The following is a 27,626-nucleotide window of genomic DNA, read 5'->3' as shown; positions in this document are numbered from 1 at the left end:
ACCTCAGACTGCTCTATCCTACATACAATACACCTTCCCCTTGCACTCACCAAACCCAACTCTAGCCCCGTCAGCGCCACAAGACCCGCGCAGCGTCACGGTATCGCCGTCTTTGAGAAACGTCCGGGCATCCATTCCGGCTAACAAAACCTCCAGCTTGCCATTCTTTGTCATCTCCATCAAGCTGCCGGGCTTGTCAAGGCCGCCGGGCCCGCTGATGGTCCCGGAGCCGAGTAAGTCGCCCGTTCGCATCGGGCAACCGCCGAGCGTGTGGTGGGCAATCATCTGGGGGAACGACCAAATCAGGTTTTTGGAGTTGGTGCAGCTAATGGTGGTAGTGTCGCCCTCGGCCGCTGAACCGGGAGGAAAAGTTAAACACAGCGTTAGCCCTTCATCCTACCAAGAGCGCACGGATAAGCAACGCAAGACCGGGCGGGCCGGACTCACTCGTTAAATCCACCTCGAGCCGGATATCGAACACGTTCTCGTCCCTCGCCTCCTTCAAATACCCCTGCAGCTCCGTCTTGTTCTCAATCCCTCTAGCCCTGAACGGCTCCAGCGCGTCGGCAAGCACCACCCACGCGCTGATGGTCGTCGCAAAGTTCTTGCCGTTGAACGGGCCCAGCGGGACATACTCCCACGCCTGGATATCCCTGGCGCTCCAGTCGTTCAGGAGCACGTAGCCAAAGATGTGCTCCTCTGCCTCCGCCGCGCCAATGGGCCGCCCCATGTCGTTGCCCCGCGCCATGAAACACCCCAGCTCGAGTTCGAAGTCCAGTTTGCGCGAGGGCCCCGTGACGGGGGCCTGCTTGCCCTCCAGCAACATCTGGCCGGTCGGCCGGCGGACCGGCGTGCCCGAGACGACGACGCTCGACGCTCGGCCGTGGTAGCCGACGGGCAGGTGCAGGTAGTTTGGCTGGAGGGCGTTGTCGGGTCCGCGGAACATGGCGCCGATGGCGAAGGCGTGGTGGTAGCCCGCATAAAAGTCGGTGTAGTCGCCAATTTCCATAGGGAGGTGCATCTTGACGGTTCGTTGGGGTAGTAAGGCCCTCTTTCTCAGCTCATCGTTGTCTCGCAGGACCTCGGGGTATCGGGTGTCGGTGGAGAGGAGGTCCTGGATTCCTCCCCGCACTTGGCGGTGGACAGCCCGCCCGAGCTGGGCAAAGGCGTTCAATGTCGGCTGGGAGAAGGTCTCTTCGAGGCCATTGATGTTGGGAAAGAGTCTTGCCAGGTCCGAATGGGCGGCAATGACCTTGAGGTCTAGGACGTAAGAGCCGATGGCCACGGCCACATGGGGTGCCGAGTCGTCCGGCGTGGTCACGATGCCAAACGGGATGTTGGCCAGCGAGAAGTCGCTGGATGGGTCAATATCTGGCACCCATGAGCTCGTCATCTTGAAGTCTACCGGGACGGTTGGATGTTGTCCTGTCCTATGCTGCCATGGTTTGTCAAACCCATTTGAATTTCGGGTTGGTCCGGGGAGGGGCAATCGACCGATGCAAACCGTTGCCCCACATTGTCCCGTGCCCCACCGGTTCCGCGCTTGTGCTGGCTTTCCAGAGCCGTACACAGCCCCACTTCTTCGGGGCGTCGGGCCCGTGTAAGTCGCGGCTCTGCCTCGACTGTTTTTTGGATACTAGCTCCCTAGCCCTCATGCTTACATGCTTATGGCATCTGAATTGTAGTGTTGGGTAGAATGAAGTATTAACTACTATATTTATGAAAACCATTAGGCTGTATACAATGGGCTATGGGGTAAATATGTGTGTGAATGTGGACGGACCAGTCTTCGGATAGGCCCCCATAACAAGGTAAAGTCACCCAGCCTCGCGTAGGTTAGGAAGCTCAAAGCACAATGTCCAAGCTTCGAGTCCGTTTAAAACATAACTCCGCACGTCCTTGTAAATTTGTCAACCTGCGCTTCAGGATGCGCTCGCGCCGCTGTTTGCGCGGCAGCCTTGGCCTGGGTGATAATCTGAGACCCACGCCCGTTAGTCACCAGCCAAAACGACACTTCGCACCCCTGGGCCCGCAGCTCGACAATCCAGTAATGCATTTCCTCCCATAGATCCCGGTTCAAGTACTCCCCTTGACCTCCGGGCTTCCGCCACCGCCGCTTCACCCATCGTGGCAACCACGCCGTGGCGCCATGGACAATATATTCCAGGTCTGTCAGAATGACGACCCGTCGCCAGCCCTCGCCAGCCCAGGTGTGGAACTGCAGGGCCGCAATGACGGCCCGTAGCTTGGCCCGGTTCGAGGTGTGTTCGGCCCGCTCGCCATTGGGGCCTTCCCGCTCCAGACGAAAGGCGACGCTGCCCGAGACTTCCTGGCCCGCCGGGTTGAGGAATGGGAAGGTCACAGGTGTAGTGGGACTGGCTAGCGCCATACTGGGCGCGGCTTTGAACATAAAGGAGCAGCCGCCCACGGGGGGCTCGAGCTTGTTCGCGTGGCGGCCGTTGTTTACGCAAGAGCCGTCGATCACCAGCAGCATCTCGCGGCTGTCAAAGCGATTGGTGAAACGAGGGTATGGCAGGCGGTTTGGACTGAAGACAATCTGGAGCGGGAAGTGGGCCTCCGGGGTTAGGTTACGGTCCTGGGGGACGAAGATGGTGGCCAACTGCACAAGAGAGCTGCGCGTTAACCGGGGGGAGGGCGTGTTATCCTGATACGGCGCGAGAGCGTAGATTGACCGTTCCATGATGTGCGCTGGAAGGCAACCAACACCGAGGCAACCTCGAAGCTATCAAACGCATGAAGTCCGCAGACTCGGGAAGGCCAAGGACATGAAGACAGAATGGGGGGTTGGAAGGTAAGGGAACCTGAAATTTATAGTTGAGGTTCCCCTGGCCAGCCCGGTCTTGGCGCTGTAGATCTCGCGCAGCGGCCCGGATGAGGCCCACTGCATACTGCACAGGCCACTGTCTCATTCCCTGCACGCTCACACACTTGCTTCCCAGCACACTATACTACACAGACAACCCCTCGTCCCTCTCAATCTCCTCCTTGCTCGGGCACCACTTATCCTGAAGCGCCTTATCCAATGTTAGGCCATAGACATCCTTGCTCCACCACTCGCCCCAACTCGTCAGGAAAATCTGCTCCGGATCCTCGGGGAAGTCGTCGCGTGTAAACGCGCGGAGAACACTCGCCGCTCCTGCAGAACATCAGTTTTCTAGTCACGCGGGGGCGGGATGCAAACCCATGCCATACCTTCAGGAACAGTCTTAGCATCCGGCATAGACATGCTCAGCTTCATTCCCGAGCCCCTGCTGATTCCCGTATCAGGGATGAGGCCCGGCGAGACGGCCACCACGGTACACTGGCCCATCAACTGGCGGCGCCACCAGTGCGCTCCGAGGAGCTGAATGAATTTTGTCTGGCTGTAAGTAGTCTGACCGGTGACGCCGGAGCCCCCCTTGAGGTCGTTATCCAGGACGCCTGGCAATCGTCAGCCCCAACCCCACCCCTCAGGGTAAACCATCACAAGGTAAAAACCACGTACTCGTATCCTCAACCCGCCGGATCGCCCCAGAGGACACGAACACGATCCGCGACCTGGACGCAACCAGCTTCTCACGGAGCAGATGCACGAGGTAATGTTGCGCTACAAAGCCCAAGTCAGCCACCGTTCTCGCTTTGCCCCTTCACCAACCGGCCCCTTTTCCATGATCCAGCCATCACAAACCACCAAATCCGACGAAAAAAAAAAAAAAAAAAACCCCGGTCTAGCAGCACCACTCACATAGATGATTCACCACGTAGCTCTCGCACCACTTGCTCCCGCGGGGGCCGGGCAACTCGGCGCCGTTGGTGATGGCGGCGTTCAAGAGCAGGTAGTCGAGCTCGGAGTCGGCGTCCCGGCCGAGGCGCTGGAGCGCCTGCTGCGCAAAGTCCCTGGCGGAGCGCAGGTCGGACAGCTCGAGGGGCAGGACGGTCAGGCTGTGGCGGGCGGCGTCGAACTGGAGGGCGTCGTACGCCGCCTGGGTGCGGCCCACGTCGCGCGCGCCGACGATGAACCGGTACGGCTGCGAGGCCTGGCCGAGGAGCTGCTTGACCAGCTCGAAGCCCTGTTGCGGGGTGGTGTTAGTGATTGATTCAGGTTATGGCCCCGTGGGATGGGGAAGGGGGTGGGGGGTGGTGTCTACAATGCCGGATGAAGCTCCGGTGGCGACGATTGTTTTGGCGATGGTTGACATGGTGGGAGAATGTCTCAAGCAGTGGTGAGTTTTGAGATTGAGCGGGGTGTTGATCTGATACTCGACAGTGAGCCGTGACGATGGGACGCCACCTCTATTAATGCTGCTCTCTGTACGCTGATGTAATCAATAAGCACTCCATGAATGTCTCGGCGAGTTCATGAAGGTAGACGAGACGACCCTTCCATGCCATTCCTAATTGGCCTCTTGCACTGTTAAATCCGCAGATACCGGGGTTAGGGTTAAGTCCGTATCGACTCCTGGCTGCCCCTGGTTATCCGTCTTAGAAATCCGCAATGGTTGTTGCCTGGCTTAGAAATCCAACCTTGCACCGCTTGGGATCCCGGCAAACATTCACGGCCCAAGGGTCCCAGAGCCAGGCGAGGAGCCTCCCATCACGTTTCGAGTGACCGCAAACGAGTCTCGCAGGACGTGTCAACGGAGTAAGGACGAAGCCAAACGACCTCGATCTCAGATGCATGTAAAGAGGAATGATTCGCGGACAGTTCAAATCGACCTTGTCTTAGCGCTAAACCAACGAAACTCTCGCGTCCGAATCGTGTATCTCTAACAAACAAACGAAACAAGTCGTCGTCATCATAACTCATTACCCTCAAATGCCGTGTCCAGCTCTTCTCCACAGCTCCGGTAAGCAACTAGATGCAAGGAAACCCCTCCGCCCAATCGGTCTCATGCTCATCATATGTTATCGTATGCCCGTAAAGACTCTCCATCTCCACGCTAACCGCCAACGTCTTCAAATCCGATCAACAACTGCCGACACTAAAAGCGGACTGCAGCCCGTTGATCAGGTCAACGTCGCAAGCATGGCCTTCATCAGCCTTGGCGGGGGACCTGCATAATCCGACGCATTAGCATCATCAGCCCACAAGACCAAGGCATCTCTCATGTCGCAAACCCACACCTTCCAGAACAGAAGAGAAGAAAAACAAACAAGCCCCGCCCAAGAAACCAAAAATAAATAAGAAAACGCACCGACGCATCACCGGTACCTCGGCACGCTAATAGACATCCTACCTCTCTTGTCCCTCTCAATCCTGACCCCTCCGCGGGCCGGCTCCTCCAACCTCTCCACCTCCTCCTCGTACAGCACCAACTCCCCGGTCGACAGCCTCTCGGCCCGTACCAGATCCCCGCCGCCCCGGCTCGACCGCCTCTCCCTCCGCGCGAGCTGCTTCTCGAGCTGGCGGATCTCGGACCTCAGGTCGTCCGAGTCCCTCGAGCCCCGCCTGTGCCGCGAGCGGGAGCGGCTCGTGTGGCGGAGGTGGTGGTGGTGATCGACTAGCGCGAGCGGGCCGACGGGAACTCGCTCCGAGATCTCGCGGGGCCGGGCCTCGACGATTACCGGCGTGGCGCTCGTAGTTGTGGTGAGGGTGCTCGTGTCGTACGATGTGGTCGTGTCATACGAGGCAGTGGTGTACGAGCGTCGGTCGGGGGAGAGATCGCGGATCACGGTGGTCTTGACAACCTCGACTGGCGGAGGTGGCGGGTTGGCTGTTACGATGACGGGACCCGCTGTCATTGTTGTCTGGGGATGCGGGTGTGCCGCGGGAACGTGGTAGATCTCTGTTCGGCGTTCTTCGATGATGTCGCCTGCGCTTGAGCGGGCGGCTTGGATTTCCAATTCGCCTGAGAATTGTCAGTTGCCTTCTCCGGTGCACAATTGCTGAGAGTATGGCTTACTCTTTTTGTAGCCCTCGCTGAGCCTGAGGAGTTCGTCAATATTATGCTGCCCGAGCGCCTTTTGAACCACGATCGTTTTGCCCTACGTTAGAGATTTTTGTTAGCTTCCGCCTGTGCAGCTCGTGGAGTGACGCAAGTGCCGGCCTACCTCTTCGATAAACGGATACCCAAGATCGATAAGGGCGCTCTTGGAGACCAGGCGGGCAGGAATGCGAGTTTTGCCCTTCTTTGGGTATTCACTCCTCAGTGTTGTGCCGCCAGAGCTGCCCGACGAACTGCTCCTACTTGAAGACCTTGATCTCCCCCTGCGGCTATGGCTAGTGGCTCTCGACTCCCGACTCCGTGTCCGGCGCGTGCGGAAAATCTCCCTCTCGCGTACCCGCTCCGGGTAGGTATGGAAGTCGTCATCGCCGTACCGGTGCGGGTCCGAGACTTGAATCTCATCGTAGTACTCCCGCTCAGCGTACACTCTGGGCGGAGGCAGGGCCTTTGACCGCGGCAAGGGCATGTCGACATATGGAGGTACCCGGTAGTCGTCGCGTCTGGCCGGAGGACCGTACTCTTCACGCTCAAAATAGCCCCTGGGCTTCCGATCATATGTGTCGAGGCTCGACTGCCGCCGCAGGAGTCGAGTTGGTCGCCGCGCCGGCGATGGAGACGGGCTGCGATACCGTTCCTTCTCGATAACAACTCTCGAGCGTTCGATATCGGCCGGTGGGGAGGGCCGTCGTCGCAAGTCTGGAGGGGAATGCCGGCGCCGCATGATGTGGGGTGGTTCGTCATCGTAGACAACGCGGCGGTGCTCGCGAATCACGACATCGCTTTCGTCGTCGCGCGGACGAAAACGTCGCTCGTCGCCGACGGACCGGTCATCGCGCGGGGGTGGGCGTGAGTTGACACGGCGCACATACACGTGGTCGTTGTCATCTTCAAACCTCTCCCGGATCTCAGAGTAGCGATCTCGATCTCGCTCAGACTCGTAACGGGCCTTGTCCCAGCGCTCGGGTCGCGGAAGATCGGGTGCGGATGATTGGTGTGCCATGGTAAGGATCAGACGGGCGAGCTGAAGCGGGGTCGAGAAAACGAGGAGCACAGGCTGAGTGCACAAGCCTGGAATGCTTCGCTCCGAAAATTGTCGACGGTTTCCGTGTTCCTCTGCTTTTCTCTGAGGGGGATTTATCAGATGGATTTTTGAGGGCAAGCGAAGAGGGGTGTGGAAGGGAGGACAGAGTCCGGTGGCCTCGAAGTCCAAGTTGTTGGTCGGATGACGACACAAGACGGGGGTTGATGTGACTGAAATAGCAGGGGGGCGCAGGAGGGGAGGCAGCCAAGACGGCCAGGGTGCGATTCCAGTGGCCCGTGTCACAGATTGACGGCTCGTTTTCCAAGCAGCAGACCCCACTCAGTCCTCAGGCCAACAGCTCGGTACATACCACAAGAGAGAAAGTGCAGCGATTCGAGTTTTTGAATGATCGCCCGGCGCTGAAACAAGCTTTCTAGGGTTATTGAGCTGCTGAGGTTGAACGAGCTTTTCGGACGTAGCCAGCGGAGGGAACAGGGTGGATGTTTTGCTTGCGATCCCTTCCGTTAGCCTACGTTAAAGACTACCCCAGATATAGATAGGAAACTTAACAGACATTACCGCTTGGGGCGTTTTCTCCTCGGCTAAGGGGCTCGAGCGGCCACATGCAAAGGCGATGAAGAATGAGAACACCCAGGACAACCTGGCAACACCCATCTTGCGCTTAGGCCGCAGCCCTCTTAGGCGTTTTGCTCGCTGCTATGCCTGGGATCCTGTTGTCCTACCTTAATTATTAGGCAGCCCCAAAACCCCACTGCCTTGCTCACACAGCAGTAACTTGACCGGTAGCGCATGTGCGCGATCTGCTACGGCCCAGATGGATGGATACGAGACATCACAGCCTTATCCATCGGAATTGAGATCCAGGATACGGCTCTTGCAGCTGTCCGAAGGGTTCTTCCAGCTGCAGTACTTATGCACGATGACGTCGATTAGACACAAACTGCCGCAACACGTAGACTTCGCGGCGATCTATTGCCTCGAGATTTCCATACGCGTTGGCATCGACTGTGACCATGGCTAACTATGCATTGTTCCGGTTTCCGTTGTTATTGAAGCCCCTGTTCTGCGAAGCTCGCAGGTTAATCTTACCCAAAGTGGCCAAGGGTATGTCCCACCAGAATGGTAAGATCCAACCGGTTCGGATCCTTCCGCCGATTACAGGTAATGCCGCCTGTCATTGGCTGCCGACGGCGCGAGAGTCGACGGACACGAGCATACACACATCCATAGGGACACTCGAGGGAAGTAATAAGTGCTCGACAACTCAAGCCAACCGTTTTGCCTCTTTTTTCTTGATCTCCCTAATACCATGCAGAACTTTTGCGTTCCGGAAATGGTATACTATGCGAAAAAGATTCGTGAACCAAGCATTGCGCTTTTCCCTGATACGCATTCAACTCCGAAAATGATGTGGCCAAGTAACGGAAACCCCTCGTACAACGCAACCTGCTTTGTGCGGTTCTATGCCACGTTCGTGACTTCCACCGGCTCGCCATTTTGTATCTCAACGGGCGGGGCCTTGCCGGGCTGCTCACTCAGGCCCAGGTGGAAGCTCCGGATAATCGAATCGGCGTCGTCAATAGCAATCGGCCGCACATCAGCTAGAGCCTTGATCTTGGCAGTGCTGCAGACAAGTAGGTCAGCTCTAAGCCAGCTCCATCGATAGCTTGGGCATACGTACACTTCCTTGACCTGATCGTCGGTCATGGACAAGCCGAGTTGTCCGACTCTGGTCTTGACCGCGTTCCAGCCCGTCAGGCGCGACGCGAAGTGGACATAGCGGGTCAGACCAAAGTCTGCCGGGTTCAGAATCTCGTATGTGCTGGGGTTGTTGAGGATTGCCTTGGCGTGGATGCCAGCCTTGTGGGTGAAGGCGCAGAAGCCGGTAATTGGGTTGTTGAAAGGCGTGTTCACTTCAACAGCCTCGGCAACCATGTCCTCGATCTACGACAAGTCAGCCATGAACCGATGCGGCAAGTGGGTTTGCACCGCTTACCTCCTTGAGCATGTGAAGCTTATACTTGCTCTTGACGTACTCGGGGCTCGTCACCACCATGCGGGCCAAGAGACCGCCAAGAGGAGTGATGCCATTACGCTCGCCAACTGCGCGAATACGGTGAGCTACCTACCATACCGAAAGAATGAGCTAGGGGGTCACTCACTGCCAAGCACACTGGTGTCGATATGGGTAGCACCGGCCTCAAGAGCGCAGAAGCTGGCACAAATTAGCATCTCGGTAAGGAATCTTGGCTGGCTGGACTACATACGCGTTGGCGATACTGCAGCCGGTATCGTCGTGGAAATGCGTCTCGATATCGCATGCTAAACTAAGTCAGCATAGTGCTTCATCCAACGGTAGGGTCCGAAGGACGTACAAACGACGCCTCTTAGCGTCCGGACAAGCTATCAGCAGCATTAGTGAATAGTACTGAACAATCGTATCCGACAAGCACATACGTCGTAGACCTGTCTCGGGGACGCGCAGCCGACGGTATCGGCGATACCAACACGGTTGACGCCAACCTTGTCAACGGCCCTGTACAAGGACAGGAGATCGACCAGGTCGGAGCGGAAAGAATCCTCGCTGGAGACTGCCGATTGTCAGCACTGAACCGTAGAACGAATTGTGGCTCCAGTTGGCGGTAGATTGGAAAGCGAGCAAAAGGGAGCAGCTGGCACACCCGTGAAGCGCCGCGATGGCTGTGCAATGCAACGGGTGTCATTGGCAGTGTTTCTCCCCTTGCCAAACGGCACTTGTTGTTGCAATCTGGACTTCCAGGGTTCGTCCCATCGTCCCCGAAGTCCGGCGCTGTTGGCCAGACAGACGACGCAGTGGGGCCCGGCAGTTGCGAAGAGGTAAGAAGAAAAGCCGACTCACATCGCACTTCGAGACCCTTGGACTTGATGTACTCGATGACCTCGATGGCGGTCTTCTCGATGTAGGCCATATCCTTGCCATGGCTGTGTTCGCGGAGGAAGCTGGAGGTACCAATCACGACGTCCAGGCCATCGACGCCAGTCTCGACAGCGAGCTTGGCATCGCGCATGTCGCAGCGGACGTCTTGTGGGGCGTCAGTTTGTGGGCATAAAGATAGTGCGCCGAGATCGGTGACTCACGTGTGAGGATCTTGGCCTGGAGTGGGCGATTAGCCGGCAATTCCATGTGATTTAACGAGTGGGCAGGGGGCGTACCTTCAGGCCAAGCTTGCAGATGGCCTCGCAGTCCTTGCGCGACTGCTCCGAGGCAGCGGGCGAGGTCAATTCGATGTAGTCAACGCCAAACGCATCGAGGGCTGTTCAGGGGCTTCGGGGTCAGTGGCTCGCAACGGTCAAGCGGGGCATCAGGATGCCGTACCCTTGGCACTGGTTAAAAAGAAGAAAACGGGGTCAGTTCGGTTTATTCATGCGTATTTGCGGTTTGCTGGCTTGGGATACTAACATCTTAATCTTGGTCTCGGTGTCGAAGTAGGCGTTGGCGAATTGCTCGCCCTCTAACCGGGGAGTTAGTGGCAGACAGCCAAGGTGGGCTTGTCTCTGGGGTACAGACCACGCAGAGTCGACTCGATAATCTTGAAATTGCTGACGTTGGACAGGAAGTCGCCGACGGGCTGGTAAGGGTTGGACCGGAAACGAGCGCCCTAGGGAACCACGGATATCAGTATCATGGCGGTCGGGCGGTTGTCGATAAGGGATCCTAATCGAGCGCTGGAAGCTGAACGACATACGCCATTGCTTGCGCCGTTGGCGCCGTTGGTGCTATTTGTGCCGCACATTGTGTCGGTTGGTCTGTCTGTATCCCTGCTGCGATAGCAATGCCTTCGAGCGAACTGTTTTTAAAGAAGATGCAGGGAAATGTTTTTAGAAGACTGGCAGCCGATGTCGCTGAAATAGTCAGTCCCTCTGCCCCTCGGTTTCTGAGTGAGTCAATCAGAGTTTTTCTCCGGCACTGTAAGTGACCCCGCAGTGGCACAAAACGAGGCCTGCAACAAACCCAAGACGGCCTGAGAAAGATAGATGTGATTGGCTAGACAGTCACAGAAGGCCGTTGGCGTCACGTCACAGGCGCCGTCCAACCTTTTATCCGCCGCCGGGCTGAGATCGGGCCAACTCGAAGGGTCCACTCAACTGTTCTTGGCCCAGCAGCATGTGGGCAATGCATTCTGCATTCGAAGCAAACATGGCAAACGCTTGGTGCTGATTCGTCATCGGAGCTTGCGTCTTTGAGGGTTCCTCAGGTACAGCAGTGGAGGAGCGGGATTGTTTGTAACGAAAGGTCGCACTACTCTCACTGTAAACGACGTTGAATTTCTGGCTTGCTGTCTCTTGAGATACCGTTCCTGGGCTGGACACTTTGGAATCAAGAAGGATGACGCGGGCGAAACCAATTGCCATGACCTAATCAATCTTCCACGACTGACATGCTAGCATCCCCCTTCCTCGGCTGGACCCCCGCACTGGTTGCGGGCGGAGCCCCACACAGTCCATGTAAGTTGGGTGCCGTGGGTTGTGTTATTCTCGTTTCGCTCGAAATCTGGAGCCCAGATGGACCCGACTTGTTCATCCCGTCATTTGTCATTGCGGGCGCGCTGGTTGGGACGCATCCACCCTGCAGTCTCCGTGTTGGCAATTAAGCTTCACTCGAGCGCCATGAGAGCTGGACATTCGCCGTAGCCCACTGACGTTACACCTTGATGCCACGCCCCTTTCTTTTCCATAGGCCCGCTGGTACTGCACCTCGTCAGGCCATGGACTGCAGTTGTCTGGACCGAGGCTAGCGGGGGCAACAACGCATGTCGCGCGTGGTCTGATTTGATCTTGGAACCCGCACCTTTCGATTCTCGAGCGGCCCGAACCTGCAGCCCAATGGCTTCAGCTTTGGGGCGGATATAAAGTCGAACGCCCATGTCGAACTGGGGTGTAGGGCTGTCTTACCAACCCTTCGGGACCAGCAGAATTTTCGGCAATTCAGGACCAGTGAAACCAATCCGCAGCCGAACGCGCCAAAACTTTCTTGTCTGTGATTGACGGAACACGACGCCACACAACAGCCTCTTTACGCAAGCAAGCACACCAAATAGCAGCCATGTGCATCGTCCTCGTTACGACGGCGCACCCCAAGTATGCACTGATCGTGCTCGACAACCGAGACGAGTACATTCTCCGGCCGACCAGCAGACCGCACTGGTGGACTGCCACGCCAGAGTCGCACGCCACTAACGGGTCGGCAAAAGGACCGAACGGGCTTAGGACAACCGACCAGCCCGGTGATATCCATGTCCTCTCAAGCCGGGACCTGCAACGGGCCGAGCAAGGAACGTGGCTAGGCATAACCAAGGGCGGCAACTTTGCCGTACTGACCAACTACCGCGAGTTGGATACCCACGATGCTGCGCATCCGGTGCACGCCAAGCGCAGCCGTGGCGGCATGGTGACGGCCTGGCTGCGCGCTGACCCAGCCGAGCCGACGGCGCAGTTTGTGCATCGCATGCTGGAGGACGGCGGCGTCAAGGGGGTTGGCGGCTTCTCGCTGATCTGCGGCAAGCTGCGCAAGGTGAAGGGGGAGAGGAATGTCGAACCTTTGGCTATCATCTCGAATCGCTGTGACCACGTCGGCCAAGTTCCCTGGATTTGTGGGCAGCGCGGCGCCGCCTATGGTCTGAGCAATGCCACCTACCTCGAACCGAGTGCCGAGAACAGCGCCTCGGTATGGCCTAAGATCCGCGACGGCATCAATATGCTAAACGATGCCGCCGCCGCCACATCAGGCAGCGAGAGCACGGAGAAGGATCTCGTAGACTCGCTCTTCAACATCTTGGATGTGGACAACTTCCCATCCGATCATACCATCGACCTGGAGGAAGGCATCGCCCTGCTGAAGGACTCCATCTTTATCCCAGCATTTGGCGGCGAGGAGCACCAGAAGGAGATGAGCGAAGCGCAACACCGGAGTCACGTGAAGGAGAAGGGACACAATTCCCCCGCCGCCGAGGCCCTCACGACCGTTGCACGGCCGGGTGATCAGCCAAACGGGTTCCAGACGGGGCTCTACGGAACGCAACGGCAGACGGTCATCCTTGTGGACTGGGACGGCAACGTTACGTACACGGAGCGCGCTCTCTGGGATCCCAATGGAAACCCCATCCCGAGAGGGTCCGGAGATGAGACGTTTAGATTTAAGATTGACGGGTGGGAGTCGGATCCGGCGCCGCGAAATGGCAACGCGATGCTCTAGACGTAGTCTTGAGCCGGGTGAGATTGTTATTACGACAACGGTTGCATCATCTTGCACATTTGTGGGAGGTAGCAGGAGCATTAGGTCTGGGACGGGAGTGCATTGAACTAGGTGTGTGACGGTAGAGGAGGGCGTACTTGCTCCGTTCAGGCGTAGCATAGGCGTGGGCGTTGATTCGGGCACACGTTGCTTATCATGACGATCAAGTACATTACACTTCTAACTTACTCTTACATGGAGCAGAGGGACTAACCGTGTTGACTTGAGCATGTACACAGCAAGTGCGTGTAGGTGTTGTGGTGGAAAACGTTGTACTTCGAGTCACTTCCTCGAACCGTTACCGCGGGCACAACGACGTTCCGCTCCGCCGTAATTTACCTTCCATCATTGATGCTCTTTCGTTTCTTGCTTTCTTTCTTTCTTTTTTCTTTTTTCCTTATATTTTGTCCACTCATCTCTCGGCTACTCATTCCCAGCCTGTCAATTACCTGCATCAATTGCTCTACCTGAGCACTTGCCCCTCTCCCAACGAACATCACGAACATCGCCAACTGCACCTTCCTACCACCGCCATTCGGCCCGGACCGATACTGATGGTTACTGCCTTGCATTGTCGGTTCCCGCTCCCAGATATTGAAAGTTGACCGGTATTGCCAGGCATCTTGAGGAAGGTGTGTTATCCAAGAAACCAAACCAACCCCCCCCCCCCCCAAAAAAATCCCCCAAGAAGAACCCGGCGGACTTTTTGTCATCGGCGGCCACCTTAGCTTCACTTTTAATCCCTCAGCCTCTCCCAGCTGCTGTGACACTTGCCGTATCTACAAACCTTGACAACAAATCCGGCATTTCTTTCTAACTCGCCATGAGCAGTCTGGCTTCGAGCCAGCGTATCCAGCCCCAACCTATCGCCGGGGTTGTCGTGTCTAAAGAGGCTACCGAGAGTCATCGACAACAAGGTACAAACGACAGGGCCGCAGAGTCGCGAACTGTTCCTAGCCTTCCAACCGATTTGGTTGCCGTCTTAGGTGAAATCTTGCGGTGCACGATTCGCGTCGCAGTCGCCTTGATCCACTCATCTCTCAACGCAGTCTACGTCAACTACGGGATTCTGGTAGAACTAGCAAAACTCTGGCTTGTCTTCGCTGGCCTAATCTTTCGGTTACTTTTTTTTACGGGAATTAACCTCTTCCTGAAGGTTGTCCTCTGGATCATTTTCCTTGCTGAGGCCGCTTTCCACGAATGGAGAGTGCTCCGACGCAACAGGCTCCTTCGGCAGGACGGCGAAATTCCACCTCAACATCCCGAGCGAGCAAGGCCACCACCCCAATGACGCATATCGGCTCACTGCCATCTAATATTTCGACTGATACGAACGGTCAAGCGGTGTATCTTCCTTTTACTAGTCTCACTGGTCATGAATATGGCTACAAACCAGCAAGTATCGTCACCGCCGGGCCGCAATGCGGGATTCCTAAGTCCCGGACGGTTAGCGTTTTCTCCAGTATTTCTCAGTCTTTCTCCCGAGGCTCCCTCACGAGCCAGAGGACCAACAGGGCCCGCAATGTGAGCGGGGAGTCTTCCGGTTCGGGTATTGCCACTCCCGCCCAGGGGACCACCCGCGGGCCATTCCTACGACTGACACGGAAACCGCGCGAACGCGACCCGTCCGAAGGTCAGAACAGCCTTTTATCAGCAACCAAATCCTCATCTTTCCCACGGCTGACGACAGTCCTTGACGACCCCCGGCTGGTCACGACAGCAATGCCAGCACAATACTGGACCGGCCGGTTCGCATCACTCCAAGACAGATTTCGTAATGAGCTTCTAGAGCCAGAGACTCTGACCCTTCTCATAGAGGCGCACGCGGACGGCTCCTTGCACGATCCTCGTGCCTCTGCCGTGAAGCGACTCATCCGGAGAACTAGTCTCGACAGCCACGACAGTCTCTCCCTTCTCAGCACCATTAGAGACCACACGAACCGGGTCACTTCATACACTAGCCGCATCCCACAGTCCGCTAGTAGCGGAGCCATCCTGCAGACGGCAGCATACATGGCCCCCTACTACGAACCGAAAGCCGGCCTTCCACCACCTGCGACGGCTAGAACCACCACCACCACCACCGCCAATCCCCCGGGCATGCGCCCCGGCATCGCCATCCATATCCCCAACCGTTACCGCTACAGACGCTACGACACCATGGCCACCACCAGCACCACTACTGCAGCCCACAATCCCAACTCCAAAGACAAACAAGAAAGAAGAGAGCAAAGAGACCTCACCGTCGCCCGTGCAGACGACGCAGTCGTTGTTCGCCGCGCTCTGACTCATCTTGCGAGCCTGTGCGTCACAGACGAGGCGCGCGAGTCATTCGCGGCCTGGCAGGTGCTACATGCGCGCAAGGAACGCGACTCATCGCTGCTTCCAAAAGGGGCGAGGATGGATGATTTGGTCGTCTTTGAGGGGCATGGTCAGGCGCGAGAGCGGCTCTTGGTGCGGATTCGTGAGAGAGAGGATGGGGATGATGCATGGGATGGGGGAAATGGTGATCGAGGAAGAAGAGGAAGAGGAGAGAGGGACGGCGGGATTAGGGGACACGGGACGGCGCTGGTGCGGCGACTGAGGAGGAGTCTTGCTGGTACGGGAGGGCTTGGGCCTTCTTTGAGGTCATCTACTCTTTCGTTGGCTTCCCCTTCGTCTTCTTTTTCTTCATCTGTTGGGGGGGTGTAAAAGATTGTGTGAGCGCGGAGAGGGAGAGGGGTATGGCCTAATGTTTGGTGTGTATGAAGGTGGGGATAGAGACGCAATAGGAGAGGATGATAGTGGATGTGCTGGGGTTTGTTCTGGTGGTTTGCTACGATCCGGTTATGGAGTGTAGTTTACATCTGATACCACGGCTGTATGGACTCCGGGACATGTCGTGGGCGGAAGCGAGGATGATTAACATTGTTTCTATTCGCCTTTTCGGTTGCGGTAGGGGGCTGTTGTTGCATTGGCACCTCTATTTGAAGCACAGAGCGTCACATGTAATACTTAAGACACCCACCAGCAATGACAGCCAATCCTTGATAGAGACCAAGCCATGATCTCACACTCTTCTCGGAGCGCTTTTCGCCGTCTATCGCCCTGGACCGCCGTTCCTTTAGATAATAGCTCACCAACTCCATAAAATGCGCAATATCACTTGTCTCACAGTTCTCTGTCCTGAACTCGGAAGCAAGCAACTCAGCCTCTCCTCCCGCAATCATTCTGCCTTCTTCCGACTCTTCAAATAGTCCCTCAACTGCTCAATCTTGCTCGCAAAAAACATCCGCCTCCTGTCGCTCCGCCACACCAGCACGCCGATCTCCTCGGCATAGGCGCACAGCGCCGCGTACTCGTCGGGTGAGTCAAAGTCCTTGAACAGGAAGCCGGGCGTCGTCCGCATCCGCTCGTTCTCGAGCTGCCACAGCCGGATCTGGTCCACCACGGTCGGCGGCAGCACGGGCCTCCCCAGCGCGGCCGCGGCCCGTACCATCTGCTCGTGGGCGTGCGCCGCCAGGTAGCTGATGATCTGGTCTGCCGTGATGCCGAAGCCGATGGCGCGGCGGATCGAGTCGCGCGTGAGGCGGCCCGTCACCATGCCGGCGAAGCGCATGTTGAGCTGGGTGAAGAGGGCGAGCACGGCGATCTGCAGCGGCGACGACGTGTACGCGTACAGGCGGTAGTTGGTCTCGATGATGACCGAGCCCTTGATGTTGGCCGCCTCGGCGGCCGTCGTCCCGACGCTCGACGCGTCCCCCGCCGTGTTGGCCGTGGCGGCCGCGAAGCCCGACGAGACGGACCGCAGCGCCGACGCCCCGCTCGTCAGCGTCGTGGCCAGGCGCGTGGGGAAGTACTGCCGCGTGTCCTCGCGCGGGATGTAGATGAGGCCGAAATCGACCAGCGCCGGCAGCATGTTGCGCCGCGTCTCGGTCAGCGCGTCTGTGTCGTAGGCGCGGCCGAGCTCGAGCGAGGCGAGCATGAAGAGGAAAGAGAGCATGTCGATGCTGTCGGGCTTGGACTCGGCGCCCCCTTGCGCCTTGGAATGGTCGGCCGCTTCGAGCCAGAGCAGAAGCAGGGTCCAGACCTGCGCGTTGGCCTCCTGCAACAGGAAGGTGAAGCCTGCCTGTGTGATCCCGACTCCGCCTCTTGTGTCGTGCCTTCGCTCCACCAGGCGGCCTGCAAGCAGCAGGTCCTTCACGCTGGCCTTGGGTCCCGCGCCGGAGCCCCCTCCCCCCCCATCGCCGTGCACCGGGACGCTGTTGACGACGTAGTGTAGAATATCTTCCCACTTCTTGCGCGCGTAATTGTCGAGATGGGCGATGTCGATTCGAGGGTCAACGGGCAGTGTGCTCGGCACGCCAAAGCTGTTGTGTGTCCCGCCGCCTTCGAGCGCTAGACGGAGGCTGTTCCTGAAGTTGGTGGTGAGCTGTATCTCTTGTGGTTTATCTTTCCCCGGCGGGGTGATCTGGACGATGTGGAGGGATCGAAGTATCGACAGGGCGCGGTCGCGCTGCATCTTGCCCTCGGCACGCACCCATACATCGAGTTCGGAGAGCAGTAGCGGCGAGGGCATGTAGAGGAGGGCCTGGACAAAGACCTTGGCTGCGCAGATTGCAGATTGCGTAAGCATGATAAATCAAAAACTTTGACAAAAACGAGCATTTACCGAGTGGGGGGAGCATGCGGCGGAAGATGGCAAACGCGGTCGACGGCTGCTGGTAAAGCTTCCTAAAGGTCGTCCCGGGCAGCTTCTCCAGGTAGTCGGAGAGCTGATATGACTGTGGCGCGACCGACATTTTGCTTGGCTCGCTTTGCGCAGCAGAAGTCGGTCGTGTGATTTGGCATTATCGCCGTCGCAGTCGCCGCGCCAATTGCGGTGCGCTGTAATGTAGCCAACGGCGATGATGTGGGCGACTGTTGGTTTCTGCCGAAGCGTCCTTGTCTCGGCAAAGTTAAGGTTCTGGTGGCGTTGCCCCAGTCTTGCGGCTCTGGCTGGCCGCCCGCCGTCCGTTGCAAGAGTTCGATTTATTGAGCCTCATCGGATGGGTCCGCGCAGGCAGGGCGAGCGACAAGGGGCCCAAGCGCCTTGTTCGGCTAAGCAATTCCGGATTCGGGGCGATGTCACAGTACACGTAGGGTCCGATGGGTGGGTCCTGTGCCGTAGTGTGCACGACATACTGTCCCACTCTCCGTCTTCAGGGGGGGAAACATCAACTTGAACCAATTCAAAACCGTTCCAGGTTCCATTACCATCACCAGTAGCCGCAAAAATGGCAACGAAGCTGCCGCCGGCGAGATTTGTTCGATCTGTATGTCTCTATATAGAAGAAAGGGATAAGCCAAGCCGAGAGTTAAATGTTTCGCCAGGTACTGAAATCCTTCATGGCCGAGTCTGGTCTAGAACCACGGTAAATAGCTTGCCTAGCTCTGTTCATCCGATGTCGACCAGCAGCTGACATGGACCCATCATACAGGCTCTTTGGGTCCCATGTAAACCACCATCCCTCTCCTCAAGTCATCTCCCGTGCTCACTCCAGGACCTCCAGCTGCGCATCACCAACGCTACAGAAGGCAAAGTCGATTTTGAACTGCACATCACAAAGGACCATACCGTACGCCTTCTCCATTTTAACCCGCGTCTATGCCATGCCATTGACATCCCATCTCCAGAACCGCTTGAAAATTCTTCATGGCGGCACTATAGCAAGCATGGTCGACCTTGGTGGCTCCCTCGCCGTCGCTTCCATGGGCCTTTACGCAACTGGCGTTTCTACAGACTTAAACGGTATGGTTTTTCCCATGACCATTCGGGCACTTCACAAAGCCGTCAGGTGCACTAACCCACTCTCTCGCGTCTGCAGTCACGTACCTCAGCGGTGGCGGCAAGGTCGGAGAGAAAATCCAGGCCACTGCCGTCTGCGACAAGAGTACGCAAGCTTTCCTCTTTTCTCGAAGGGCGAAATAGGACTAACACTACCGGCCGAACAGTCGGCAAGACGCTTGCCTACACGACCGTTACTTTCAGAAATCAGAAGGGCGAGCTGGCTGCCAGGGGTAGCCATACCAAGTGAGTCCGGCCTATGGAGATCCAGCCTAACTACCGTGCTGACCATGACATCGTCCTAGATTCGTAATGCAAGCTTGGGGTGCGAGTCCGCCGTATACTGCCCCGGAAGGGGCCGCCATAGCCGACGAGGTGGATTAATAACCACGAGTCGCGGCTCATTCCGGTATAGATTCTGCCTGTATATAGAATGCATTGGCAGGCTTGGGTAGCGTGGGTTACGCGATACTCCTAAAGCGCTCCCTCCTGTCGTTCATGGAAGGGCTTTTGCACCCATTGTCAGTGAAGTTGACAAATTATAGTATCATTATACGCTACAGAACATCATACAGCGCTTTTTGTTACTTTAGGTGGGCAGCAAAATGGCATCCCGACGGGCATGGACCATCAGTGTGACGCCGACAAGAGAAAGAAATGAACGAGATGAACACTACTGTTACGAAGCCACCAATGAGTTTCAAATGGAATAACGCAAGTGCTGACGCTATTATTACAGGATTTAGCCCGTTTGCACATCTTTTCTGTCGTCACCTTTGGGCATCTTTGTAGCTAACGCTTCCCATCGCTGCTCGGCCAATGCTCAGCTTTTTACCAATCAATGATCATCATGGTCTTCATCGTCATGCTCGTACCCGCCCTTGAAGCCCGGACCCGGTGGAAACAAACCGCCCGGCCTCCCAGGGCCGGCGCCCGGTCGTCCGGGGTTCGGAAAGGTGCCGTTTCCGCCTGGTCGCGGATACACCGTAGCAACATAACACGCGTTTGGGGTCGTGAAGGTGGCAGAGGCGCGGTAGTACGGGGTTGCCTCCAGCGTCAGGATGATGGTGTCGCCTTCGTACACGCCGTGCAGCACAGCCCAGGCTTCCAAAGTGGCTCCTCTGACCCTGCCCAAAAGACGTCAGATGGAACATGGGCCGCCAAAGTGGCGGACGAAAGGGGTTGGCGGGGAGATAACGTACCACGCCACGTACGACGGCAAGCCGCTGTTAATGCACATCCCCACGCCCGCGTACAGGATGCCATCCGGGTACAGACGCCCGCCATACGCCTCGCGGTCGAGACGCAGCCATGCCGAGCCGATGCTCCCGGCCTCGCAGCGGCTGGGACGGCACCTCGCCCGAGGGACCGTGATGGTTCCAGTGACGCTCTTGTACCCCGGTCCAGTCAGGAGACCGCCGGCCCAATGCCTGTAGTCGGTCGTGCCAGGGATGCGGGGCGGCTCGGGGCTGAAACCTAGCCCGGCGCAAGGAGGGCGGCCTGGGCCGAGTTGGCGGCACCCGTGGACGTATCCAGGCGGACCTCGGCCGGAAGGAAATTGACCAGGAGAGCCCCAGCGAGGTGGGCTGGGAATACTAGGCGGCCTTGGGATAGGGGGGACGGGGATGGGTAGGCCGGCAGACAGAGCCCCGGCCGGGGGAGTGTCGGTAGGAAGAGTATGGATGTGGATGGCGCCGAGGATGGCGGCAATCAGAGTGGTGGTGAACTTCATGGTGACGATGTTTTGCAAGAGCTGCTTGGAAGAAAGTTCAACAGAATCAAGAATGAAAAGCGGTCAGTCCGTACAGGAAGCAAAGCTCCGATTCGCGAGAGCTTGATTCGGGCGGCGAGGAACTTGAAGCGATCCGGGAATGCATGCGCACTTCAAGTTGAGAGCCGTGGGCGTTGTCAGGCGCGCCACTTCCTCGACTCCCATGGCCGTTCCGGGCTTGCCCAACATGCTTTCTTTGACTCGTGTCATGGGGGAGCCTTTCTGTCCCGGGAAGTCTTAGCAAACCCGGGACACTGTAGAAGAAGGAGCCCGCCCCTTCCTGTTCTGAAGTGCAGCTGCCTGGTGGGCGGGGCCTGTAAATGCGATTCACATTGCACATTGTCAGGAAAGAGGACGACGCAAAAGAAAGTACGCCAGCACCCGATCAGCCGTAGCAGTCCCAGATCTCGGCTGAAAACAGACTCGTCCAAGGTAGCTTACCATTACCTCCTTACCAGGTAATCATCCCGGGCAATCCAAACAAGCAATGGAATCCGAGTTCAAACCTCGGGCCCCATCCAAACCCAACCTCCCTAACAACACCCACACCCATCCCCGTCCTTGTCCTTCCGGCCACAGCACGCCCCGCCAAAAGCCAACCGACTGACCCCGTCCCCAACCACCGCTACACCGTCCTCCCCCCTGGCCACCTGGCTCGAGGTGCGCACAAACGAAGGCGGCACGTCCAGCACGGGGTTCCCGGCGAAGAAGTGGCGCGGCCGCAGCAGGAGCGTGACGGGCTCGGCCGGCATGACGGGGAAGTCCTCGGGCGAGGGGAAGTGGGTCAGGCCGAAGGTGTGCCAGACCACAATGTCAGTGTTGTCGACCGACTCGCTGCCGTCACCATCGCCGTCACCATTGCCGTCGCCGTCGCCGTCGCCGCCGCCCGCAACCCACGCCGCCAGCCCCACGGGCTTGTCGCCCGACGTCTGCGGCACGTGCCGGCCGGCCGGGTGGAGTTGGTCGTCGCGGTCTGGGAAGCGTCGTCGCCGCGGAGGAGGGAGGGGCGACCTGTTAGATGGAGGATGCGAATGGGAAGCGAGGGGAATGGGGGGAAGGGACTGATTACTTACACTTTGTGACGTGTACCGCGTGGCGGGCGAAGGGGGCCCGTTTCCACACGAGGGAGTTTGGTTTGGGTAAGAGCCCCGGCACCTCCCTGCTGACGAGCTTGTAGCTGACGGGTTTCTTACTGAAGGGGTTCAGCTTGTTGGGGTTGGCGATTTCCCACGTGCGCGACGTGGCGCTGTTGTAGTCGGTCATGGCCTCGCGCGTGTTCGCCAGCTTGGTGCGCTTGTTGGAAAAAGCGTTGCCGTACGGGTTCTCGGGGCTGCCCACCGGGGCGTCGCTTGCCACAGCGTCCGACATGAAGACGGTGTTGTTGGGCCCGTCGACGTTGGCGTCGATGCGCAGACAAAAGAGGTGCTGGTGGTTGTGCGCGTTGACGCCCGGGTACACTTGGGTGCCCCAGCCGAGCGTGTCCTCGTCGGGGCTCATGGCGTACGTGTTGAGGATGCCCGTCAACTTGATCTCGGGCTGGATGGTGCCGTCCTGATGGAAGACCCACGCCATGGCATACTCGTAGTTGGCGGCGGTGAAGATCTGTTGGATGACGAGCTTGCGGGACCGCGTCACGATGACCGAGTCATCACGGAAGTCGCTGTGCTTGAAGAGGATGCCCGCATCCTCTTCATGAATGCATATGGCGTTCTTGATGGTTCGTAGGCCGCCATCCCGCGTGGGGAAGTGGGCGTCGAGGTAGTGGATCGAGCCCTTACAATCACACCCGAGGGACAAGCTGTTGGTCATGTAGCCGGCGCCGTACTCGCCTGAGTCGAGCGCGTGCTTGCGGTGGTGCGGATACTCGGGGTTGCCACTGGTGGTTTTGCCGTCAGGTACGTACATCTTCTTCTGGCGGCTGAGATTCTTGGGGTTTGACCTACTAAGGCACCACCATCTCGGCCAAGGACAGTCTGTAGAAGATGGGCCGGATGGTCCCCTTGTCGTTGAAGGCAATGTTGTTCAACACAATACCCTCTCGGTAGTTGAAGCCGATGTGGAAGCTCCAATTCTGCCACTCAATCTCCCTCCCTTTCATCCTGAACGACACGCCCTCGGGCTGCGTGATGTTGATGGGCTTCAGATCGCTACGATATCCGCCCCTCTTCTCCACAGCAGATGGGTGATAGTCCATGGGCGGCGCCTTGCTGAGCGGGCGACGCACCTTGGGGATATCGATGGCAATGATCTCACCCTTGTCGGCATCATAGATGGGGCAGAAGTCGAGCGGATACTGGTACTGGCAGCTGTCTATCTCAGGGCGATAGTACATGAGCGCCTGCTGCAGCCGCACTCCGCTGCCAAACCTCTCGTCGTACCCGATCGTCCATGGGTCGCAGTACACTTTGCCCATGTCCTCGGGGGAAATGCCGCTGATGACGCATTGTTCAATAACCTTGGGGTCTTTGCGGACGATGTGTTCAACCAGCTGGAGCTCTTCCATGGTGATCTACGAGCCTCTTTGTTAGCAACTTCTCCGTCTACCGTCGGCCGGGCGAAGAGGAATAATTATACAATTGGCTGCTCCCCGTCGAGAAGCTCCCATTTCGTGATCTTGACATCGGTCAGGTCCACAAGCCCGTCGTATACTTTGCCGCCCGGCACAATGACCACTACGTCGGCGACACGCTTCGGCCGGGGCGCAGCATCGGGTTCGGCGAGCCATGCCGTCATCTCGGCCTTGCGCGGCTCCTGCAGGGTGATAACATTGAAAAAGACGTCGCCGTGGGCCTTCCGGACGATTGCGGTGGCCGCTTCAATCTCGGGAAGGGTTAGAGGATCGAAGGGATGGGGGGGATCAGCGACGGCGGATCGCATCATTGTTGTGGAAAGGGGGTGTCGTCCAAACAGAGATATGGCTGGCTGGCCAAACAAGAAAACGATTTGGCGTTGCGCTGCGATGATGGCGATCACCACCCAATATCGACATTCTGTCTCCACGACGCAGCCAAATGCTTCCTTTATGTCTCGGACTCTCACCTCGCTACCCTTGACCTCGTCCTGATTCGGGATATCATCATCCCCGTCCTGCCCGCCTTTATCCGCGAGATCGATAAGGATTATGGACGCTCATTTGTCGAGCAGCTGCGGTTGTCCTGATAAGGTCGAGTTCACGCTTCACCCCACCAAATGCTTAACTAAATGCAGTACGTGTACGTAGCAGGCGTCGAGAATGCAGATAAGAGTCCTTATCGACGTCGGGTTTGAATCTGGTCGTCAGGAGATTGACAAACCACTATCCGACTTCAAGTGCTCTTCCGATGGGGAAACGGCCGTTCGCTGGGTGGGAATGCCGAGCTTCCTTTCGGGGGGGCATGTAGGGCTTTGTCTGGTTTGGGGAGACGGGGAATGGCGTCTGTCTTGGTTCGTTTCGAGCTGTCTCTACCTAGTAGGTGGGTAGTTACCTAGGTTTCGGGTTGCAGGGCTTGGCCCAAGAACTCAGGATTGCATGGGATTGCCTCGCCAACTACCTGCTAGAGTGAGGAGACGCTATCTCCATTCAGCGTTTTCCCCAGCTTGAGTTGTGCGCATAGGGTAAGGTGACATTCCCCAGAGCCATGTCCCTTTCAACTGCGTACCTCAAGCAAGGCCTACTAAAATAGTGGTCTCAATTCGCTCAACTACCATGTATAGCCACTGCATATCGGCTGGAATACCATCCGAGGTGAATGACTCAAGACGACGGACGATAAAGCTGTGATGAATCACTAAGGCACGTTGCAGCGACGGGACCTGAAACTCACTCGTGCGAAACAATAGCTCATCTGGCGAAAAGCCTGCACTCCAGCTGCGTAAGGTAGCGGCGTTGTGCTTCGTTTAAGTTGTAAAGGCAAGTTCCTTGTGACTGCGCTGCCAGCAGCACAGCCCCAACCACTAGACTAAGGTACTGTATCAAAGTACCGCTGAAGCGTTACTCCAGATTTTCCGTCGAATGAAATGTGCTGGGCCGTTGTGCACAGCCTGAGCCTGGGCATGCGTGCGCTACTTGTGTTTCGTGCAGCGCCCACGAATCACGCGCAGAGTTATTCGTGGTTCAGCGCAAGACCTGCCCAGACCCTTGTCCCAACGGTACAAGCAGTGGGGCCCTTTCAGTGGATCTCAAGCATTTGGTGGCGCAGCGCCCCAAACAGTTCAGGGGGGAGGAAGAGGTCTTAGCGTTTTCTTTGCACCTCAGGCCTACCTAAGGCAGTCACTTTCCCCGTTGCATCGGCCTCGGTATGAGCATCAGCTTGGTGCTCCATCGCTGAGAGAAACGAAAATAAATGAACAAATAAAGTTACTCATTAATCCAGTGCACCACATGAATGGGGCGGCTGAACCGTCTTGGGCCCGGGAGGCCAGCGCCCATTGCTGTGCGCTGGTGTTACAGGGGTCCTTGCGGCGCAGGACGTCACCCGCGTCGCGAGCCCTGCCACGCCTAGTCGCGATGTGGAAACGCTTGGCCGTTTGGCGGCGTGAAATTGAACCGCTCTTATCTTTGACAGCTTAAATGACCTTGCGAGCATCCCCTTGTCTGCGGCTCCTTTCCCTCACGGTGTCATTTCTTGATTTACCAAACCATTCTCGCCTTGATCAACCCTCGCCCACGGGGCGCACCGTCTTGTCCTACCAACCTTCGTTTTGACCATGGACTATATTGGTTATTCTGCGCCGTCAATTGTCGGCTCCATTGTCCTTGCCGGGCTCTGGGTCACACCACTCAGCGTCCTGTGGTTCGTCAGCTTGTGTCTTGCGCGCAGGAGAAGCGACCCGGCGCGAGTTGGCATCGTTTGGGTCAAGGCAGTGTACCCCGTCTGGATTATGTGAGGCGGCTCTATTTTTTTTTTTTTTTTTTTTTTTTTTTTACCAATCTCGAACTCGCTGGAAACACTGCATTGGGACTAACAGGGAACCTCATCTTAGAGCTTCGGTCGGTTATGTCATAGCGACAGGTTTGCAACTCTGGATTCATGCAATCGTAGACAGCAACATCTACAGCGGCGGCGAGGCCACCGCTGCGTATATCGCCCAAGCATCCTCCCACATTGGCATCACGGCATTTTTCGTACGGTGTGTGGCCGACATACTCCTCTTCATCGCTTTTGTCGAGCTCGCCAGCGGCTTCCGGCTCTGCTTGAGCAACGGCAGTCAGTATCTGCAAAGGCGTAAACTACTCCGTTATACCGTCCTAGGATGGGGACTCATTCTTTTCATAATCCTCATTGGCCTGTTCGGGTTTAACCATTCACTCATTGTGCGACAATCCGCCACCATCTTCAGCGAGATTAGCAGAAACGAATATCTCGATCTGGTCCAAGCGCAACTCACTGCCACCCGCCTAGAAGGCGCCATCATAATCCTGTTCTGGATCACCAGCATGCCAATGGTTGGGCTCGCCTCATACGCCGTCCACCGCTCCAAGGAAGTCCCTGGGCTGCGCAGTGTAAGTGCCATCCTACCTACACCTACCCCCATGCGAGGCAGCTACCCGCTGACCAACAACATCTTGCAGACCGCCGTCCTGCTTCTCGTAGCTACCATCCTGAACTTTATCCGCCTTCTTGTCGTCATGGCCATCTACGCCGACTCTTGGCTGCAAAGTCCGGCGATCACAACAATTCGCCCCGACATGGCTCCCCGGGAAGCAAAGTACATTGTCGACTCCTTCTTCGACTACGTCTTCATGTTCGTCCTTCTCGTACTGCTCTTCGTCCTCGGCATTCGTAGGCGCAACGGTCTCTGGTCACAGCCGCAGCCAGGCTGGTCCTTTAACGCCGCGTTCAACTCGAGCACCCTCCCAACCGGCTATACTGCGGGCCCCGCGCCGGTGCCCGTGCCCACACACCCTCCGGCCGCTGGCGTTCCCGTGATGGGCACCGTCAACGGCTTGCCCGCTTACCTGGCTGTTGCTCAACAACAACAACAGCAGCAGCAGCAGCAGCAGCCGCAGCAGTTCCAGCAAATGTACCAGCAGCCGCCGCAGGGGTACTACTACTACCCGCCGCAGCAGCCTCCCGTTCAGTACCAGCAGCAACCGGGCCAGCAGATGGCGATGGCAGAGCCAAAGGCGGTTTCTAGCGTGGATGTGCAACAGCAACAACAACAACAGCAGCAGCCTATGCAAGGAAACCAGATACAGAACCCCCATGTTTGAAGGACGGGATGGGCAGAAGGGAACTAGAAAACTAAGACAGTAAATGCTGTAATCACGGGACAGAATTTATAGGATAGGATATGGCACAGACTTTACGGGTATTGTGAATTTTAGATTTGGATAATTAATGAGCAGAGATACCACATTAGTTGTTTAGATTTCTTTCTTGCTAATTAAGAATGCTTTGATTCCCCGACAGCTCCCCGCTCCTTCAAACTCTAAAACTAAGGTGCCTTAGGCTCTCGGCATTGTGGCACCTCAGCGAATACGTGTCAGTTTCTCGTTACTGTGTCTAGCACTTGTTCGGTAGCTAAGCAATAAAATGCAAAATAGAAAAACAAAAAAAGAAAGAAACAAGAAAAAGAAAGAGAAAGAGAGAGAGAAAGAGAGAAAAGGATTTGGTTGTGGGAAGAGGCTCAGCTAGAGTCTCGGTGGTACTAGTAATTGGTACTTACCCCAGCGATTTCGGGCTAGGTGCTAGGGAACGCTCCAAGCGGGTGCTACTATTTGCGTACTTTCTCTAGTGGCTCGTTCATAGCAAGCAGTTATGTTGCTCACCGGCTCGTATTACTACTAGCGCCGGGGCATTGGGGCCAAA

General features: G+C 57.0%; 12 protein-coding genes across 12 annotated transcripts; 4 read left to right on the top strand and 8 right to left on the bottom strand.

Annotated features, from left to right (window-relative positions):
- Positions 1-18: 18 nt before the first annotated feature.
- On the bottom strand, positions 19-1,393 carry MFIFM68171_06318 (uncharacterized protein; the record flags this gene model as incomplete). The annotated part of the gene is made up of 2 exons (XM_071061738.1): positions 19-353; positions 448-1,393. 2 exons carry the CDS (start codon positions 1,391-1,393, stop codon positions 19-21), a joined length of 1,281 nt encoding a protein of 426 aa, XP_070917839.1.
- A 483-nt stretch (positions 1,394-1,876) lies between these two features.
- Positions 1,877-2,701, bottom strand: MFIFM68171_06317 (uncharacterized protein; the record flags this gene model as incomplete). Its single annotated transcript, XM_071061737.1, has 1 exon — positions 1,877-2,701. One exon carries the CDS (start codon positions 2,699-2,701, stop codon positions 1,877-1,879), a length of 825 nt encoding a protein of 274 aa, XP_070917838.1.
- A 268-nt stretch (positions 2,702-2,969) lies between these two features.
- Positions 2,970-4,199, bottom strand: MFIFM68171_06316 (uncharacterized protein; the record flags this gene model as incomplete). Its single annotated transcript, XM_071061736.1, has 5 exons — positions 2,970-3,157; positions 3,214-3,441; positions 3,506-3,607; positions 3,746-4,070; positions 4,149-4,199. The coding sequence occupies 5 exons, from the start codon at positions 4,197-4,199 to the stop codon at positions 2,970-2,972; spliced, it is 894 nt and encodes a 297-aa protein (XP_070917837.1).
- An 808-nt stretch (positions 4,200-5,007) lies between these two features.
- Positions 5,008-6,945, bottom strand: MFIFM68171_06315 (uncharacterized protein; the record flags this gene model as incomplete). Its single annotated transcript, XM_071061735.1, has 4 exons — positions 5,008-5,054; positions 5,238-5,849; positions 5,904-5,985; positions 6,052-6,945. 4 exons carry the CDS (start codon positions 6,943-6,945, stop codon positions 5,008-5,010), a joined length of 1,635 nt encoding a protein of 544 aa, XP_070917836.1.
- Positions 6,946-8,448: 1,503 nt separating this feature from the next.
- Positions 8,449-10,760, bottom strand: LYS21 (homocitrate synthase lys21; the record flags this gene model as incomplete). The annotated part of the gene is made up of 14 exons (XM_071061734.1): positions 8,449-8,611; positions 8,669-8,931; positions 8,984-9,090; positions 9,150-9,202; positions 9,255-9,309; positions 9,363-9,390; positions 9,445-9,578; positions 9,866-10,048; positions 10,105-10,120; positions 10,180-10,280; positions 10,343-10,350; positions 10,427-10,478; positions 10,535-10,625; positions 10,713-10,760. 14 exons carry the CDS (start codon positions 10,758-10,760, stop codon positions 8,449-8,451), a joined length of 1,302 nt encoding a protein of 433 aa, XP_070917835.1.
- A 1,310-nt stretch (positions 10,761-12,070) lies between these two features.
- On the top strand, positions 12,071-13,219 carry MFIFM68171_06313 (uncharacterized protein; the record flags this gene model as incomplete). Its single annotated transcript, XM_071061733.1, has 1 exon — positions 12,071-13,219. One exon carries the CDS (start codon positions 12,071-12,073, stop codon positions 13,217-13,219), a length of 1,149 nt encoding a protein of 382 aa, XP_070917834.1.
- A 1,239-nt stretch (positions 13,220-14,458) lies between these two features.
- Positions 14,459-15,949, top strand: MFIFM68171_06312 (uncharacterized protein; the record flags this gene model as incomplete). The annotated part of the gene is made up of 1 exon (XM_071061732.1): positions 14,459-15,949. One exon carries the CDS (start codon positions 14,459-14,461, stop codon positions 15,947-15,949), a length of 1,491 nt encoding a protein of 496 aa, XP_070917833.1.
- Positions 15,950-16,463: 514 nt separating this feature from the next.
- TFB2 (RNA polymerase II transcription factor B 52 kDa subunit) lies at positions 16,464-18,039 on the bottom strand (the record flags this gene model as incomplete). The annotated part of the gene is made up of 2 exons (XM_071061731.1): positions 16,464-17,845; positions 17,910-18,039. 2 exons carry the CDS (start codon positions 18,037-18,039, stop codon positions 16,464-16,466), a joined length of 1,512 nt encoding a protein of 503 aa, XP_070917832.1.
- A 474-nt stretch (positions 18,040-18,513) lies between these two features.
- On the top strand, positions 18,514-19,448 carry MFIFM68171_06310 (uncharacterized protein; the record flags this gene model as incomplete). The annotated part of the gene is made up of 8 exons (XM_071061730.1): positions 18,514-18,552; positions 18,611-18,651; positions 18,718-18,733; positions 18,781-18,855; positions 18,914-19,028; positions 19,105-19,170; positions 19,232-19,310; positions 19,370-19,448. 8 exons carry the CDS (start codon positions 18,514-18,516, stop codon positions 19,446-19,448), a joined length of 510 nt encoding a protein of 169 aa, XP_070917831.1.
- Positions 19,449-19,902: 454 nt separating this feature from the next.
- Positions 19,903-20,796, bottom strand: MFIFM68171_06309 (uncharacterized protein; the record flags this gene model as incomplete). The annotated part of the gene is made up of 2 exons (XM_071061729.1): positions 19,903-20,191; positions 20,267-20,796. The coding sequence occupies 2 exons, from the start codon at positions 20,794-20,796 to the stop codon at positions 19,903-19,905; spliced, it is 819 nt and encodes a 272-aa protein (XP_070917830.1).
- Positions 20,797-21,368: 572 nt separating this feature from the next.
- AMO1 (peroxisomal copper amine oxidase) lies at positions 21,369-23,715 on the bottom strand (the record flags this gene model as incomplete). Its single annotated transcript, XM_071061728.1, has 4 exons — positions 21,369-21,808; positions 21,909-22,711; positions 22,779-23,344; positions 23,410-23,715. 4 exons carry the CDS (start codon positions 23,713-23,715, stop codon positions 21,369-21,371), a joined length of 2,115 nt encoding a protein of 704 aa, XP_070917829.1.
- A 1,806-nt stretch (positions 23,716-25,521) lies between these two features.
- MFIFM68171_06307 (uncharacterized protein) lies at positions 25,522-27,028 on the top strand (the record flags this gene model as incomplete). The annotated part of the gene is made up of 3 exons (XM_071061727.1): positions 25,522-25,697; positions 25,798-26,317; positions 26,387-27,028. The coding sequence occupies 3 exons, from the start codon at positions 25,522-25,524 to the stop codon at positions 27,026-27,028; spliced, it is 1,338 nt and encodes a 445-aa protein (XP_070917828.1).
- Between the last annotated feature and the right edge of the window lie 598 nt (positions 27,029-27,626).

Source organism: Madurella fahalii (assembly GCF_045866475.1).
Source record: "Madurella fahalii IFM 68171 DNA, scaffold_3, whole genome shotgun sequence".
Lineage (NCBI taxonomy): Eukaryota > Fungi > Ascomycota > Sordariomycetes > Sordariales > Madurella > Madurella fahalii.
The sequence above is the reverse complement of the archived record's forward strand: the minus strand, read 5'-3'. Positions and strand labels throughout refer to the sequence as shown.